At 36.2% G+C, this 15,746-nt stretch overlaps 1 protein-coding gene across 1 annotated transcript; it reads left to right on the top strand.

Annotated features, from left to right (window-relative positions):
- Window positions 1-15,189: 15,189 nt before the first annotated feature.
- LOTGIDRAFT_88176 (hypothetical protein) lies at window positions 15,190-15,531 on the top strand (the record flags this gene model as incomplete). Its single annotated transcript, XM_009054504.1, has 1 exon — window positions 15,190-15,531. A coding segment is annotated over one exon (342 nt), but the record flags the coding sequence as incomplete, so codon positions are not given.
- Between the last annotated feature and the right edge of the window lie 215 nt (window positions 15,532-15,746).

Genomic DNA, 15,746 nt, shown 5'->3' with positions numbered 1-15,746 from the left:
TAGCTTTATTCTTGAAAAAATTCTTTTCATCTATCTTGACTTTTACAAATACAAGTATTAATATACAACACGCAGGTCGGCAGCAAGATGTGATTGTTCCGAGGTGTAAATTAGATATCTTGAGTGGCAATGGTGAACAGTATTTAGTTGCAGCACTGTAATTGGTCGGTTGGCAGAATTTTAATAGGGGGCAATGTATTTTTCAGAGGGGGAGGGTGGGGGAGGGGCATTGTCCTCCTTCCCGCATGTAGCTACGTGTATAGCAAAACGTGCAATAAACTAATTGGGTAAAATCGCAGTCAGAAAAATAGTTTTTCGCGGGTTTTCTTTTCACGAAGAAAGACGTGAATAATATCATCGGCAAGCTGCCGGAACAAAAGTGGCATCAGGTGTTCAGGAAGAGTGAGTAATATCAATGTATTTGTACAAATTGGAAACAACAACATCAACCATGGTGTCTGTGAACTGAGAACCATTGTAACCATTGGAATCATTCCTGCAATGTCTGCTACCAATTATCAGGAACTTAATGTTTATTATCTCACGAGGACTGGAATGAATAGCACGTGCTATTTACTAACATCATCGCATGTGTACAAGCACGTCCATGTTTATCGTACACATTATACTCAACAAATATCTTACGTATTTACCACAGTGGTATACAGTCTGTACATCCGGTTTCCGACTCAATATTAGAATTGGTCTCTGTATTAATTTCCAGCCATCTTCTAAGTTTCAACCGAGAAAATGTTCTGCTGAAAGACGTTTGGGCACAATAATAAGAACGCAACATTAAAATCAATTCCAATATGTAAAGGGACAGTCTTGTACGCAATCTTCTGAGTGGAAAATTCTTCAAACCAGTTCCTCACATTCATTGTATTGGAATACGAATTGTCTAGCATAAAGGAATGCATAGGAAAGGATATATTTTTATTATTTACCACATGGTGCTTGAGTCACAAAATGCACAACGAGTTTCCAATGTCGCTGCACTAATAACTGCAATAACAGTAAGATGTGTATGTGCGTTTTTGCTGACCCAGGAACATGATATTGTCCTTTATGGAAAATTGAAAATCAATTCCCAAAGAACTTAAATGATCCACATCCATTGAACATAATTCAGAATAAATAACGGGACATAACGTATTAAAATCATGGCCACTTCATGCGACAGAGACCTCTACTCTCTACGATCACTAAAATCTCAAAAACACTTGCCTAGTGGGAGTTCCTAACAACACAAATAAACAAATAAACAATAAGAAGAAGAATTCCGGGTGCAATGTGGTTGTACTGCTGAAAGTTTATCTGTAGAATAAAGAACACCCACCAGTGGAATAAAACAATATTAGTTGAAAAGAATCTAGTATCACTGCAGGTTAATATACACAATATGATGCAATATGAACTTGGTATAACACTTTACAGGACGTTTATTCAGATATTTACGTCAAACCTTTGGAAATACATTGAAGTACTTCAAAAACTTTGACATTGTAGCCGCGAATAGACTATGAACGGTGTCCTGAGCGGTGTACGCTGCATCGATACAGGAGGAAAGAGAACAAGTGCATACGACGTACGGTTCCGGACACGATGCTGGCACGATTCTCTTCTACTACATGTATTTTCTACTGTATCGATAATCCCGCATCGGACACCGTATATCAGTAATTCGCACCTTAAACCAACATTTTTTCGTGTGATTTCTGCTTGTTGCAAAGATATGGATGCTGAAGAAGGTACAAATAATTACCAACAATTTATGATTCATTTTGAATGTATACAAAATCTCACGTTGAGAGCTATTTTATATGCCAAGTAAGCTAAATTTATATTATTCATGTGACATCCATGTGAAACTCCTACACTTAAAGGTATTAAATTGGTGAGTTGTTTTAAGCCAATCAACAACTTGTACCCTTCCGCCATTTCACTCTTTCACCATTTGCTAGTAGTCCTAACCATTCGAAACGAATCATGATCGGGCTGGGCTTGCGGAAATGGACGTCTAAACATTTACATTGGAATGAAACACATAACATTTGTACAAATTGTTACAGAATAAACCTATTTTAAATGGAAAAATAACATTTTCATCAATTTGTTTGTTTTCAAATTGACCTTCAAACTTTGAGGTTGATTGTTAAGAAAATGTTTCAGTGCATGGGAAAACAAAACGATGACATTTCCGACTTCCGCCATTTTGTTTTTTACAAAGCTAAAATGGCGCCTATGTGTGCAACATCAAATATAAAGAAGTGAACGGTGGAGATACGGGAATACCCGGAGGATAAAAAACCAATTTAAGGCTAGACTGTGGACAGTCGAGCAATTCAAAACAAATTTGTACTTTCCTTTAAAGCTGTGATTTAATTTTGTGGTTTTCCGGTGGCGTCTGGCAATTTGGGTGTGTACGGTGTATGGTCCAGCTGTCGTGCGCATGCCTAGATTTTGCTGATCTGATCACACCATTAAAAACGTCAAAAACCGCAAATATGAAATGAAAATGTTAAAGCATTGTCTCATGCAATCATGTTTTACAATCAAAATATAAATAAACCATGGTATGGTATGGCATTGAGTCACCGAAGGCTTGGATGGTTGACGGCGTACCATAATAATTCAGCCTATAACGTTATCAGGGCAAGAAAATTGTAAAGAAGCCAATCGTGTCCGGATTCGTACCTCGTCTATTCCACCTACATTATATATTGCTTATTTCTCAGTTGCAGCTCACAGGCTCCCCCCGAACCAAACTTCCTTTGTCTGTCTCCCTGACATTGTCAACTCATCTGACTTTGTACTTTGATTTATAGTAATAAGTCAAACAGTTTAACTTGTATGAACTTTGAGTGATATACAGTCATGTATACTCTAATCGTAAAAGTTGTAATTGGTGTATACATTTAACGATTGGCTATGGACGAGACGCAGACGTCGTAAATGAAACATTGGCGCTTTTACTTCGGCGATTTTTGTTTGTAAGTCGCGACATTGGGCAAGTTAAATTAGTCGTCCCCCATGTTGCTTTTTCCTATTTGTTTATTTACGTGTGGCATTCGAGAGATGAAACAAATTCCTAGATTATCTACAACACGTTCCTTCTACGACTCACGCGCAGTGGCAGACGATCTAGCACGCGCCTGTCTTCTTTCGCAGGTAACGAGGAGCCTCGATATCAGTACAGAACGAATAGGTAAACTGTTTGAACTTTGTTAACTTTGTAAATATTGCCATTTATTTTTGTATCAAACAAATTAGGATAAACATTCAAATACCGTGGTGTACCAACTCATATACAAACGGTGTAAGAAATTCAAATGATCATATCAACAGAGTTGATACGTTTTCCCGCCAATTTTTTACGCTTTTGTCGCATATCTTAATCTTACAATCAATTTTTGTAGTAGGCCCTACAGGTGTGTTTTTTTATTGAATTTTACACGATAAAGATTGTCAACCAGCCTTCTGTAGTCTATGGTGTAAACTAACCTTGACTGTAAAGTCAGTTTGGATTAGAATAGCCTCTGATTCGAATACAGATCATGGCATTTCGGTTTCTGCTTTCTTTACAGGTCACTATACTCGCCATCCATGATCTGACCAAATTCTTATTCAAAGAATGTTCTATGGAATCGTGACAAAAAACATCAAAAGTTTTTCTAGTTTATGCTTCCACCAATCAAAACAATGATAAAAGTTGAAAGACAATACAAGTTAAACACGGAATATTCCGCATGTCATCAGATAAAGAGTATTTGATTGGTTTAATTTTAAATGAGCAGGAGATGCATAAATATCTTGTCAGATCAGTGAGCTCCAGTGGAGTTTCCAGGAAGAAAAATTGGGATAATCTTTGTATTTATTTGTCTTGTTACACAGATTCCCAAAAGTCTTGTTATCAAAAAACAAAAACAATCTCAACAGGTGTCTTTTGTTCAAATTTCAAACAAATTCCACGACTAAAAGTCAACACATAACAAGTGACCACAGGATGGACCTAATAAATTTCCTCATCCCTTTTCCTGTCTTTATAGCTTAGAAACCACCTGTTAAAAATTCCAAAATGTTATTTTTTCTGTGTCAGAAACTATTTCTACGGATGTAACAATTTAACAATTACAAATAAAGGATTGGTACCGATTTGAAAATTCGGACTCAAAAAAACAATGTTCGATGTGTTTAGAAAAGAAAAAAACGAAGATTTAAAGAATTGGGCCTTCAGACCACGTTTTACAAGCTCAGATGCAACAAATGTATACAAATCACGAAACCAACATATCGTCTTTTCCCTTCACAGTGTAATATGGTCAAGAGAGTAAACGACATTTTGTACATACGACAATGCGACGCCATCTTGATTTTATTGCCGCCATATTTATGTTCAAATCTGAGAATAATAAAGTCTCGGTCATCAAGACTCCTGTCGTGCATTTCCCTGATCTAAAGCTACACTTTATAACAGGAGAAATGATAGACTAATTAGTTATTTAACATCGGAGTACAATGTTATCTGTACCATTGAAACAGCTTTGATGGGGAAAGATTTAGTCTAATTCACTTCACAATGTCAGATAGCTAACCATTCACTTTGTTTACCTTTTCAGTTCCGTAGACTTCATAGTCAACTCTTTTTTGTAAAGTTCAGAAGTCCAAAATGAATTGATAAGTAATGAAGGTGGTCGCTTATCAGTCGTTAATTACATTGAAAACTCTATCCTAAATTGATTTATAAGCAGAATTTATAACAGTGACAACGTCTCCGTTTACACCTAGCAACAAAACCAGAGTGGGCTTTTCAATTCACTGCATGAATGTGACTGTAAGTTAATGTTTTGTGTACATCATTTGACAACCTTCAAAATATAATAAGCCTTGGCGGAGTAATTCCAAGAAGGCGACACCCTCCTTGTTGCAGCCTCTGGGGGAATTCTTAGCAATTTTATAAGCAGGCGACGGTGGACCACCCTTCCAAACCAGGGCTAGGTCATAGTGAGTTGCATTGAGTACCAGTAATACCTATAATGAACTCTGAGGGAACCAGTGCGGTGCCAGCGCTACAGAATATAACCATTCATTATAAACTGTATGAAATGTTCCCTTTGTAGTACTGAGACTAAAGGAATCCTAAACTTGACAATAAATGGGTTTGTAGTCAGTTTGTATCTGACGATTCCGGTATAGTCTATATTTCATACGACTGGTGGAATGTCAGGGCAACAGAGTTCCAGGCCCTGGGTGGCACCATTCTGACTATTAGGACATTAATTGATATGTTGGAATCTGGCTAGATAAAAGAACGAATTAAAGTTCTTATTTTAAGCTCCATTCACATGATGCCATAGTATTTTGAACAACAAATCTCTACAGGAATCTACTTAATATCCTTTACTGTAACTCAATAACTTATTTTAGCCATCATACTTTTTATACATATGTATTTAAATCCACGTATCCAAGATATTCGCGCCATAAATTCGATTAGTCGGGGAAATAGCTCTGGACCAATAAAGTCCACAGATGCAAACTATTAGACAAAAATAACGAATATCGGCCTTCTGTATCAAAGGCTATGTTGTATAACTGACTCGAGAACCCTTGATATATCACAATGATGTAAAGTGGGCTTGAATATAGTATATTGTCCAGATCTAGTGAGCTAGAGAGAGGAGAGAGTTAGAGAATCATAACTAAAAGACTAAATAACCTTATCACCTCTCAACACTTATTTCAGTCAAAATGTCATCCTGAAAACCACGATTCGTCGGAATTGTTGAGAAATTTGGAAAGGAGATTTGAAAAGAAATATATCTCAATAGTATGTGTTTGTCTAAATCAACGTTTTCAGCTATTCATGTTACGTTTCAGAACAAAAAGGCACGTCCACCTCGTCAATGATTAAAACAACGAATCGGCATTCTTGGTAGCCAATTTTCGAGTCTTCTCTGACCTTGCGAAAGTGACTCTTTTATCCGATTGTACAAACAGACATTCGCTGTATTTGTTTGATAATATTACTAATGGTGCTCTTTGAATGGAGATAAATTAGGTTTTAAAACAATCGAGACCTTTCATCTTTATCAGAGGTGACTCGGGATGCCAGAGAAACTGAAAGGTATGTTGATGATAGTAGCTCTAGTACACTAAATCATTTCATACTCAAATCACTCCCCGGGGAGTGCTCAAATCAAAATATACCGGAATAGTATTACCTTGACATTATTGGTTTCCTGTTTCGCTTTTTTTCATTCTGACCATTGAAAGAGCTGAGTTATTAAACTGAATCGTGGTACTATGACATCATTGGTTGCTTATTCCGATATTCTCGTTCTGACCAATGAAAAAGCAGAGATATAAAATTGAATCTTAGTACCGTGGCATTATTGGTTGTCTGTCTGGATATTCTCTTTCTGACCATAGAAAAACTAAGACTTATCGAATACTTACATCATTGGTTGACTGTTTTCGTTTTCCATTTCTAACCAATGAAAACCTCGAGCATTAAAACTACATCCTATCGAGTATCAAGAAGCTACTTCCATAGAGATTATTCAAATGTCAAGAAAAAACTGATAGTTGCTGCACATTTCTTTCATAAAATTATTTTATCATTAGTTGTGGGAGGAATAAAAGCTTTTGAACATTAACCCAATATTTTAGGGGAATGTCACCTTTAGCATTTCACTTAAAACTCTTTGTGTATGTGTGTACATTGCATTATGCACGTACTTTTGAAGTTTCGTACACCAACTGATGCCAAAAACGTTTGATTAATGTAATTTGAAAAATTCAAAAATGTGCTTTGGAATTTCAATAGAATTTCTGAGAGCTCCAAAGGATGTCCCGTACACTAAAAGAAAAAACATTGCAAGTTCCAACACCATGTTGAGCATTTTTTGACGTGTTTGTAAAGGAAATTTCGTGTGCTAACGTATTGCCCCCGCAATGTCTTAGGCCTACATCAGCAAGATGAAAAAATACAATTTTCAGAAGATCAGTGCACAGGGTTATTTACGAAAATATAAACCTTGAAAGGTATGTCTGAAACAATCGCTGGTTATCAATATAAAATTGATACTATTACTGATTAGCTTTACAAAGGTCTGATTGGTCGAACGTGTCCCTTTAATACGCCTGACTCTTACGGAAATAACACAAATAGGTACAATTACACCTAGATCTATCTAGACTGAAATCCATGTTTCTATGATCAACTCTCTGCCTTGTATTTGTTTTTCCATCAGTTCCTTATCCCCATGTCAAACTACCAGTATAACGGGGGTTGGGATCGGTTGAATAATCTGAGAAAATCTTTTCAATCAAAGCTTGAATTTTACCGTGATCAAACCTGTTAGTGAAATTAATTAAGTGGGATTTTACGTCTTATTTTCGCACCATTTTTTATTTAATAACTGAAAATTATAAGCGCCTGATTCACTAGCACCATGATGCAGGTTTTTCTCTCATCTTTGAATTAAGTCAGTCTTCATTAGCCCAATTAGGTGCGGAAGAGTAGGGCGTAAAACTCCATTCACTTCATTTTGAATTATGGTAACATCTGTAGTATTCGACCACGTTCAAGGACATACACTTTAGAACTCTGTCTTCCCACATCATCCTGTGCCTTAGAACTTTCTTTTCCTGTTAGATGACGAATCCTATAGAGAACCATCAAAGCCATCAGGCATCCCGTCATGTCTAACGAGAATAGTAAAGATATATGAATTTTCAACGCTCATAACGTTATCATAATTAGCGTCTCGCCGTGTTGAGCTAATTACTAAAATCAGTCTTAATTACTTAATCTAATTAGATAGCATCAAAAGAATGGCAGCTCGTGTTTGATGGAGCCTTAGGGCGTGAAACTCCGTCGTGTATATGACGCCACTCGGCAGGGGGTAGGTAATATCAGAGGCTATTATAGTCTAGATTTTCCAGACCTGATACAGCCGTGACTAATCCATGTTTTTGATTTTGTTAAAGATCGATTTTGGACATCAGTGATTTTCACACTCTGTTAAAGAGCGCGACTCGTTTGAGTCTGACTGTAATGGCCGTAATCCGCAATTATCCCATTTGATGAAATTAACCTGTGACACATCCCAAAATGGATCAGCACTGGAATTACCAACAGGGACCAATTTTAAATTTTTAACCGAATGTTTGTTACTGGTTTAAAATCTGCGTTGACAGTACATGTTCCAAAAGACAAAAATCATGGATAGTTTCTCCTAGCATAATGACCCAAACTTCTCAAAACACACCAATCGTGAATTGTTTTCTGGGAACTTTGACTTGGGATTTTCGGATGGGCCACGCTCCGAAAAATGTTTAGACATGTACGGAATTTGACATTTGTGAACTCAGCAACCATTCCAGAAATGGCGTTCGGTATTTTTTTTCTGTCACTGCCTTTTCATACTTCTCAGAGTTTATTAGAAAGAATACATTTCCACAGTTGACAAGTTAAGTTTTTTCCAGTGGAGCGACTTGTAAATTAGCACACACAAATCTTTAAATATTGTACGACGCCAATAATTTAACAAGTGTACATTTTGAATGGCGAGTTCTGTATTTGGCATTAAAAGAGACATTCAGAATAACGTACAGAGGAGAACTGGGAAGTTTTGTTTCAGAGTTTTAACTTTCCAAAGAACCCTCTAGACACCCTGGTGAAAGGTCCCTTAGGCCTACATGACTTGACAAGGTCATTAGGATCACGGATTTCATTAACGTCGGGGCATGAGATTGTGACGAATTGCGGTGAAATTGAGATTTAGAGCCACCGACTGATTGGCCATACACGGAGGTTATCGAAGTCTAAACCAATGCCTTTACCAGGAAATTAAAAACTTGTCCAGACCTAGGGTCGTCAAATAGCATGTATGTGGAGACCGAAACGTTTGCCCCCCATGTTGTTATGAAAAAAGGAGCATTGTTTTGTGAATTGTTCCTATGAAAAAAGGTGTTGTAAAAGCCACCAGCGATGTAAAGCTAAACGCTTCTGTGGACATGAAAGGGGAAGCCCTGGTGGCTCATGTTCGGTGTCTGCATGAGGGATTGTCAATACTAATTAGCATTGGCAGCAAAATTCTTTTAAAAATGTTATGAAAAAAGGTTTTGGTCGTAGGCTATATGGGATTACAAAAACAACCCCTATGCCGTATGTGCGTGTGGAAAACATGAAGGCAGTTGCAAATCCCAAAATACTAGCCAGAGATGGTGCCTGTCGAGCGTCTTGCTTTCCATGTTAATATTTCCCCCAAAAAATATTATCCTGTTTGATGTTGTCCGCCAATCCGACTACTTTACACGAGTTATACTAGGCTATAACAGTTCTAAAAGTGCAGCGCAGTAGGACTCAAAACCCCATCTATTTACCTGTTAATCAAACAATCACGGCAAGGTGGGAAATTATTAGCGAAATTAACCGTGATTCGTGAAACTGAATCGAGGAGATCATTTCGTCTGCTCTTATCTCGCGCCATACATCGTGCAGACGACACATCAACTATTGGCCGACAGCCAATCATTTTACTACTTAGTCTCGTCTTACAGGTCGCTTTATTTGAATGGTGATTAGAACGAATGGGTAAATTCGATTAACCAGTAACGGGCGCCAATTGACTGGGGCTATCAAAAACCCCCGTCTCTCCTCAATACGCCGTATTTAACAAGCCTTCTGAAGCTTTCCAAGTCATTTCTTCTATAAACTTTCATTAAACAAAACGTTATGCGAACTATAGACTTGTGTTCAACTTGTTATTGGTTTTTGATCCATTGAAATTAAAAATGAATTCATAAACCACGACACTCACTTGGATTTTTTTTATAATTTTCTCAACTTATACTGATGAATGTTATTGGATTTTTATTAATGAACGTAAAGGTGAGTAAATGACAAACTTCAAAAAATGTATTAACTTTAAACATTGTAAACAGTTACTTTACTGAAGATAAGTATACAAATTTGTCCGCATTTTTCGTGTTAAAAGTTATTAAGACTTGAATGATGTTTATGACAATTTAAAAACAGAGTAAGTTCATGTAAAAAAAATCTCCAATAGCACAATTTTATAAACGGATCGATACTCCGTGATAAATGTTAAACTGGTTAAATGATAATTGCGATTTTAACGTCATAATCTGGTAAATTTTGACTGAAATTGCATAGATTACAGACGTCGGACTGTATATCGCTTGGTAATAGAAATAGTAGCTTAAACGTCATTTTAAGACATACAAAGGCTAGATTTTCTCTTTTCTTACCCTTTATCTTTTAAAATTTCAATGTGATTTTTACCCCGTCTACAGAATAAGCGCTTTATATTATGTTTAACCATTACAATTGCGCTATTTGTTTATAAGTATGTTTTTTACATGACGTGATATCTTTTTAAAAGATTATTGATATAACCCGTCCTTTAAAAGTGTATTGGTTGATATTTATTCGTTAATGTGTCTAAATTCAATTTAAATGTAAATCGAAAAGTGGGTTTATGTTCTGCTAGGTTATAGTTTTTGGCTCTTTCGGAACACCTGACGCCACTCTGCGGCAGTGTTAGTCAACTTGGCATCGCATGGAGAGTCCACATGTCTAATTCACATATTGTTTATAAATACTTCTATTGATAATGACAAGTGAATCTCACCTGGAACACCTGTCCTCCTTGCTATTGTGATTTTCAACTTAATTTTGGTTTTTGTAGCGCATAGTTTATTGGCAGACTATGTAGCTGCTTAGTTTCACACTTGGTACTTATCCTCAAATGAAGGGTATGCTTAAAATTCTGGAACACCTGATTCCATCCCGTGATTCTGACCGTCAATTTTGATTTATTCTTCGCATCCTGTTGTTTGTAAATATACCAATGAAAAGTGCTGAAAAGTGAAATGCGATCAGTTTATCTATTCGACATTAAGATAATTTGACAATCAGAGATAACCTTGTAATCTGTATTTATAAATACTAACTATAACTATATATACACAGATCATCTGAATATAGATCACAGAGGTAATGCAATGATGTTTATGCCTTACTTTCTGCGACTGAATAGGCCACTGAAAACAGACAACGCCATTATGTGTGTAATTTGGGAGATTTTTCTAGGGTAGCTACATAAGGTTACTCCTTTCATATTTCCGATTGGTAAAGGACCTTTATCCCATAGCCTGTAGCAAACGATGCCCACGGGGCCTTGGTTTATTACCGCATCCAAAAGACTAAACTTTAAGTTTTGGCCTCGTCGACATGCATCACACATTGGATAGTGGAAAGGGGGGGCCGAGTATACTACCCTATCACACATTGGCATTAGGCAGCATGCCATGTCCCCTTACACATTAATAAATGGGATTGTGGTTAACGTTATCCAAACGGCCATTTTCATTCGAGAGGTTGCTCGTACGTGTGTTAATAAAATACAAAACAAACATAAATATGATTATGTAGAATTGTGTTGATTGGTCGGTTTGAACACCACATAACATCTAGTCATTGTCGTATTCGAGGTTTACTATGTCTAGTAAAACACGATAGAAACATGTACAGCGAGACAATAGTCCCAATACGAAGACTTAAACTGAAGCGAAAGGTCTCTAATTGAAAAATAGTTCAAGTTGTCTATAACATGATCAAAACCATCAATGCAGGAAACCTATCAAGACGAAATTGATTTTCTCGGAATAAAACTAATCCGGAGTCTAAGAAATGCTGAGATAAGCAGCTTAAGTTTCTGATATTTCCTCTAGCCAATAATCTTCTTCGATTTCTCATGTATATTGCCAGGATTTAATCCGATTTTCATTTAAATATAATTCATATCTCAAATAATGTGAAAAAATAAAGGAAGCGCCAGATTGAACGCTATTATTTCAAACCTTAAGGCCATAGTTTTTTTCTGACTGCTCGATCGATGTTTCTGAGATTTGAAGCGATATCGATTCTCTTTCACTTTGAATAGAAGTGAACCACAACTGTAGAGGTAGACGTAAGGCTAACAGCATTAATACCTAACGGTTTAATTTTCGGAAAGCCAACCCATGTTATGTAAGACATGGGCGCAGAAGCGCCCTCTCTCTTCGACCATCACTGTAGTTAATTCTAAAGGACTGATAAGCAGGCTGAGTTAATGCAAGGCATAGTTTCCTTATCGGAACACCGTATACATCCCTGCTCTATACGGCCATGGACTTATGCCTTCAACGCTTTTGTAAGTCTTATGGATAAGAATACCAGCTTTTATTAGATTAGTTTTAACTCATACAATATTTCGTTCCATGAAACAGGTGGTTGCTGTCTATCAAATATAAATTATATGTAGATGTATATAGCTAATTGTGTAGTGCTGATTGACCTGTATTTCCTGGCTCATTACACAACTGACATGAAAGTTATGTATAGAATTTTAACACCGCATTTAAAATACATGTTATCATTTAATTTCGGAAAAAAATGAGCAATTAGTTGTGTTGAATAAAGGTTCTATCGATAAACAGATTTTTATAAGTTGGCTTATAGTTATCTTTAACAATAATAATTATTTACACTCTCCATGTTGACCGACTGATATCTTTGTTTCAACCCTTTACATTCTCTAGGTTGGCTTCTATCTTTGTTTCAACCCTTTACACTCTGTAGGTTGGCTTATTGCTTCTATAAGCTGTCTATAACTTGGCCTACTGTCATTTTTATCCATATAGGTTGGCTCACTGTTGTCTTCACTCTGAGTCGTTACACCCTCTAAGTTATCCGTACTGCGACCATTTATACCCTCTAGGTTGGCTTTCTCTTCTCCTTACTCCTTACTGATTTTATTCTTTTAGACTGGCTTTCTTTTTTCACCTGTTTTTTTTACATTTGTTTCCCTTTTTTGGGCTTTCACTCTTTGACTAGTTTGAAATCGAAAATGGCAATTTATGCCGAAAACTCCATCATTGCGCACTATGAGAGGTTACCAGTCCTAATTCGCGTACGGTAAAAACAGGAAGTAAAACTCCATTACCATAATATCAAAGACAGACGTCAATTAAGAAAACGAAATAAACAATTTTATCATCTCAAATCAACACTTTTAATTTGAGTGACAGCCATTAATTTTCAAACTATAAAATTGTGCCATTTTAATTTTGATGGCAATGTTAATGATTTTGGCACCAGAAGAATGTGACGGATGAAGTAAAACATGACAGTTTTAATTAGTATACTAATAAACATTTTGTTGAAATATATTTAGACATTGCCGATCGCACAATCATTATAATTAATGGAACTAAGCTAGACTGATATTTTTTTCTCATATCACCCAAAAACTATCAAAAACAAATCAAAATTTGAAATAATAATTAAGCATTTTATTTATCACAATCACAAATGTTTATGTGTTTTTGGAAGGTGGTATAATTTCTCTCTGAAATATCTTAATTAGATGGGTTTGGTCTAAAAAACAAAATGATTATCTTAGATACATATGTGTATGGAAGCCCATAACTGACATTATCCAGTTGTTGTAGATACAATCTTTTGGTATCGCTCACAATAAGATTCCATAAGCTAATAATTCTATGCGAAAAAATGTAAACTGTCTTTTTGTGTCTTGTCTTAGTGTTTAGTATTTTCCGATTAAGTAAACATGAGTAAAAGGAGAAGGATTTCCCAATTCAGATTACTTGGGGACAGCGTTGGATAAATTAAGTCGAAAACACGTAGGCCTATTCGTTGGGCCTATGTAAGATCAAATAGGTCCCACATAGTAGGCGACAAAAAAACTGACACAGATATAGATCTTACAAAAACTACTTTGATATATGGGAAATTCAACCCCTTGAAATCATATCAACGATCATACTAATTAGGGTTGCTACTTTCGTTTTATTACATTAAGCGTACCATCACGTGAAGGGCTGTATTTGGTTGCACCTTCAACACGGTCCATTAAACAAAGCTGATAGATATCTCTTGCAGATCATTTTCAGCAGTTAAGCTATAAAAAGTATATCAAATGTGTAAATTGTCAAAAAAAAAACGTATACGTTATAGGCGAAGATCAAAGAAAGATTTCACGAACGATTGAACACATTATTTGAATGAAATGACAAACATTTCAGTTTTTTCTAAAAAAATAAAAACCCTCATTCTAATCCATATCCAAACAAATGAAAGGCATGTATGGATGTTGTGAAAAAAAGGTGATCAAAAGTAGCCTATTGTGGAAAATTAAAAACAAGTGAGAAAAGCCATCATCTTGATCTTGGTCTTTTTCAAGATTACCGATTAATTTCGATTGTCAATCATCAAGATCGGCGAATTTATGTCTCGGTCTGTGTAAAATTGTTTACATCAAAAAGAAAAGCGTAGATAGTTCTATTTTTGTCAGTTTTAGTCAAGTTAGGCAATTTCTTTGAAATGTGTATGTTATGTTTTATAAAAAAAAAAAGCATAAACATTTGGGATTGGTTGATAGATTAACTTCATTACAAATGAACCAATGAGATTTCCTGATTTGTTTACATTTTTCTGGGAAGGAAGACTTGTCTTAAAGTGTTGATGTTGACGTGCCACTTTGCGTAGGTGTTGTTTCATAAGACACCCGATGATGCTTGCTTTTGAATAATGGTTAAGACTGGATTCTCTCAAGCAACACGCTTCAGATTGCGGAGACGTTTCTTTCGAACATCAAATATTCATCAAATATTATACATTGTTAAAAAGTCATTATTTTATAAATAAACCAATTTCTGAATTCCACAGTTTCCAAAACGATGTCTGCAGCGAATCAGACAGTCGATTAAAGATGTACTTAAATTCAAAATAGTTTGAAATGCCGCTGTGGCTAATGGACGCCGTAATGTCCAGAAAACCAAAATGGCACATCATTTACCATTAACAATAAAGGTTAACTTTACTTTCATTTTATATTTTAGATGTTCCATCAAAGATCAGTTCTTATCGCCATGGTGATAGTTTGTGCTTTGTACTTTACCGCCATAGAATGTCGGAGACTAGAAGGTCGGCGTCACAACAGACATAGGCCGAAACATCACGGAATGTTGTCTTTTCCGTTCAATGATACAACCACACGTCAACCTAACTATAGACCCAAACCTTCACCAACATTTAAACCGTTTGGTTTTGTTAAACCTACCCGCAAACCACAAAAACATTCTGTGTCTACGATCCGTGGAAGTCGTAAGGCTGTGGTCGTTACGAAAAAGACTTACTTACGGAAAGAGTGGTGTAAAACGCAACCGTTAAAGCAAGTCATACGTGAGAAAGGATGTTTACGGACAACTGTAATCAACAGTTTTTGTTACGGCCAATGTAACTCGTTCTTTATTCCGAAATCAGACAAATCGGACGAAAATCCTGCTGCGTTTATGTCATGTGGATTCTGTAAACCCCGAAAGTACCGAATGATAATTGTGACATTACGATGCCCTGGTAAAAAGGGCATGCGATTCAAACGGAAACGAGTCATGAGAATCAAGAAATGTCGCTGTATGGCTGTAGATGTGAACTTCCCTTGAAAGCCAGAGTCAAAACATTCAAATTGTATTAGATATTAGAATCTGCACAATGTGATATGACGTCAGTTCCTTCGCACCAATGTAATGATTGGTTGTGTTAACCGGAAGTGCATATCAGATAAGAGGATCATTGTGATTGGTTGAATTATTGCACGTGAAGTCATTCTACTCAGGGATAGAAAATGGACGTAACGGGTTGTTATTTA

This window comes from Lottia gigantea (assembly GCF_000327385.1).
Source record: "Lottia gigantea unplaced genomic scaffold LOTGIsca_22, whole genome shotgun sequence".
NCBI lineage: Eukaryota > Metazoa > Mollusca > Gastropoda > Lottiidae > Lottia > Lottia gigantea.
This window is presented reverse-complemented; position numbering and strand designations above follow the sequence as displayed.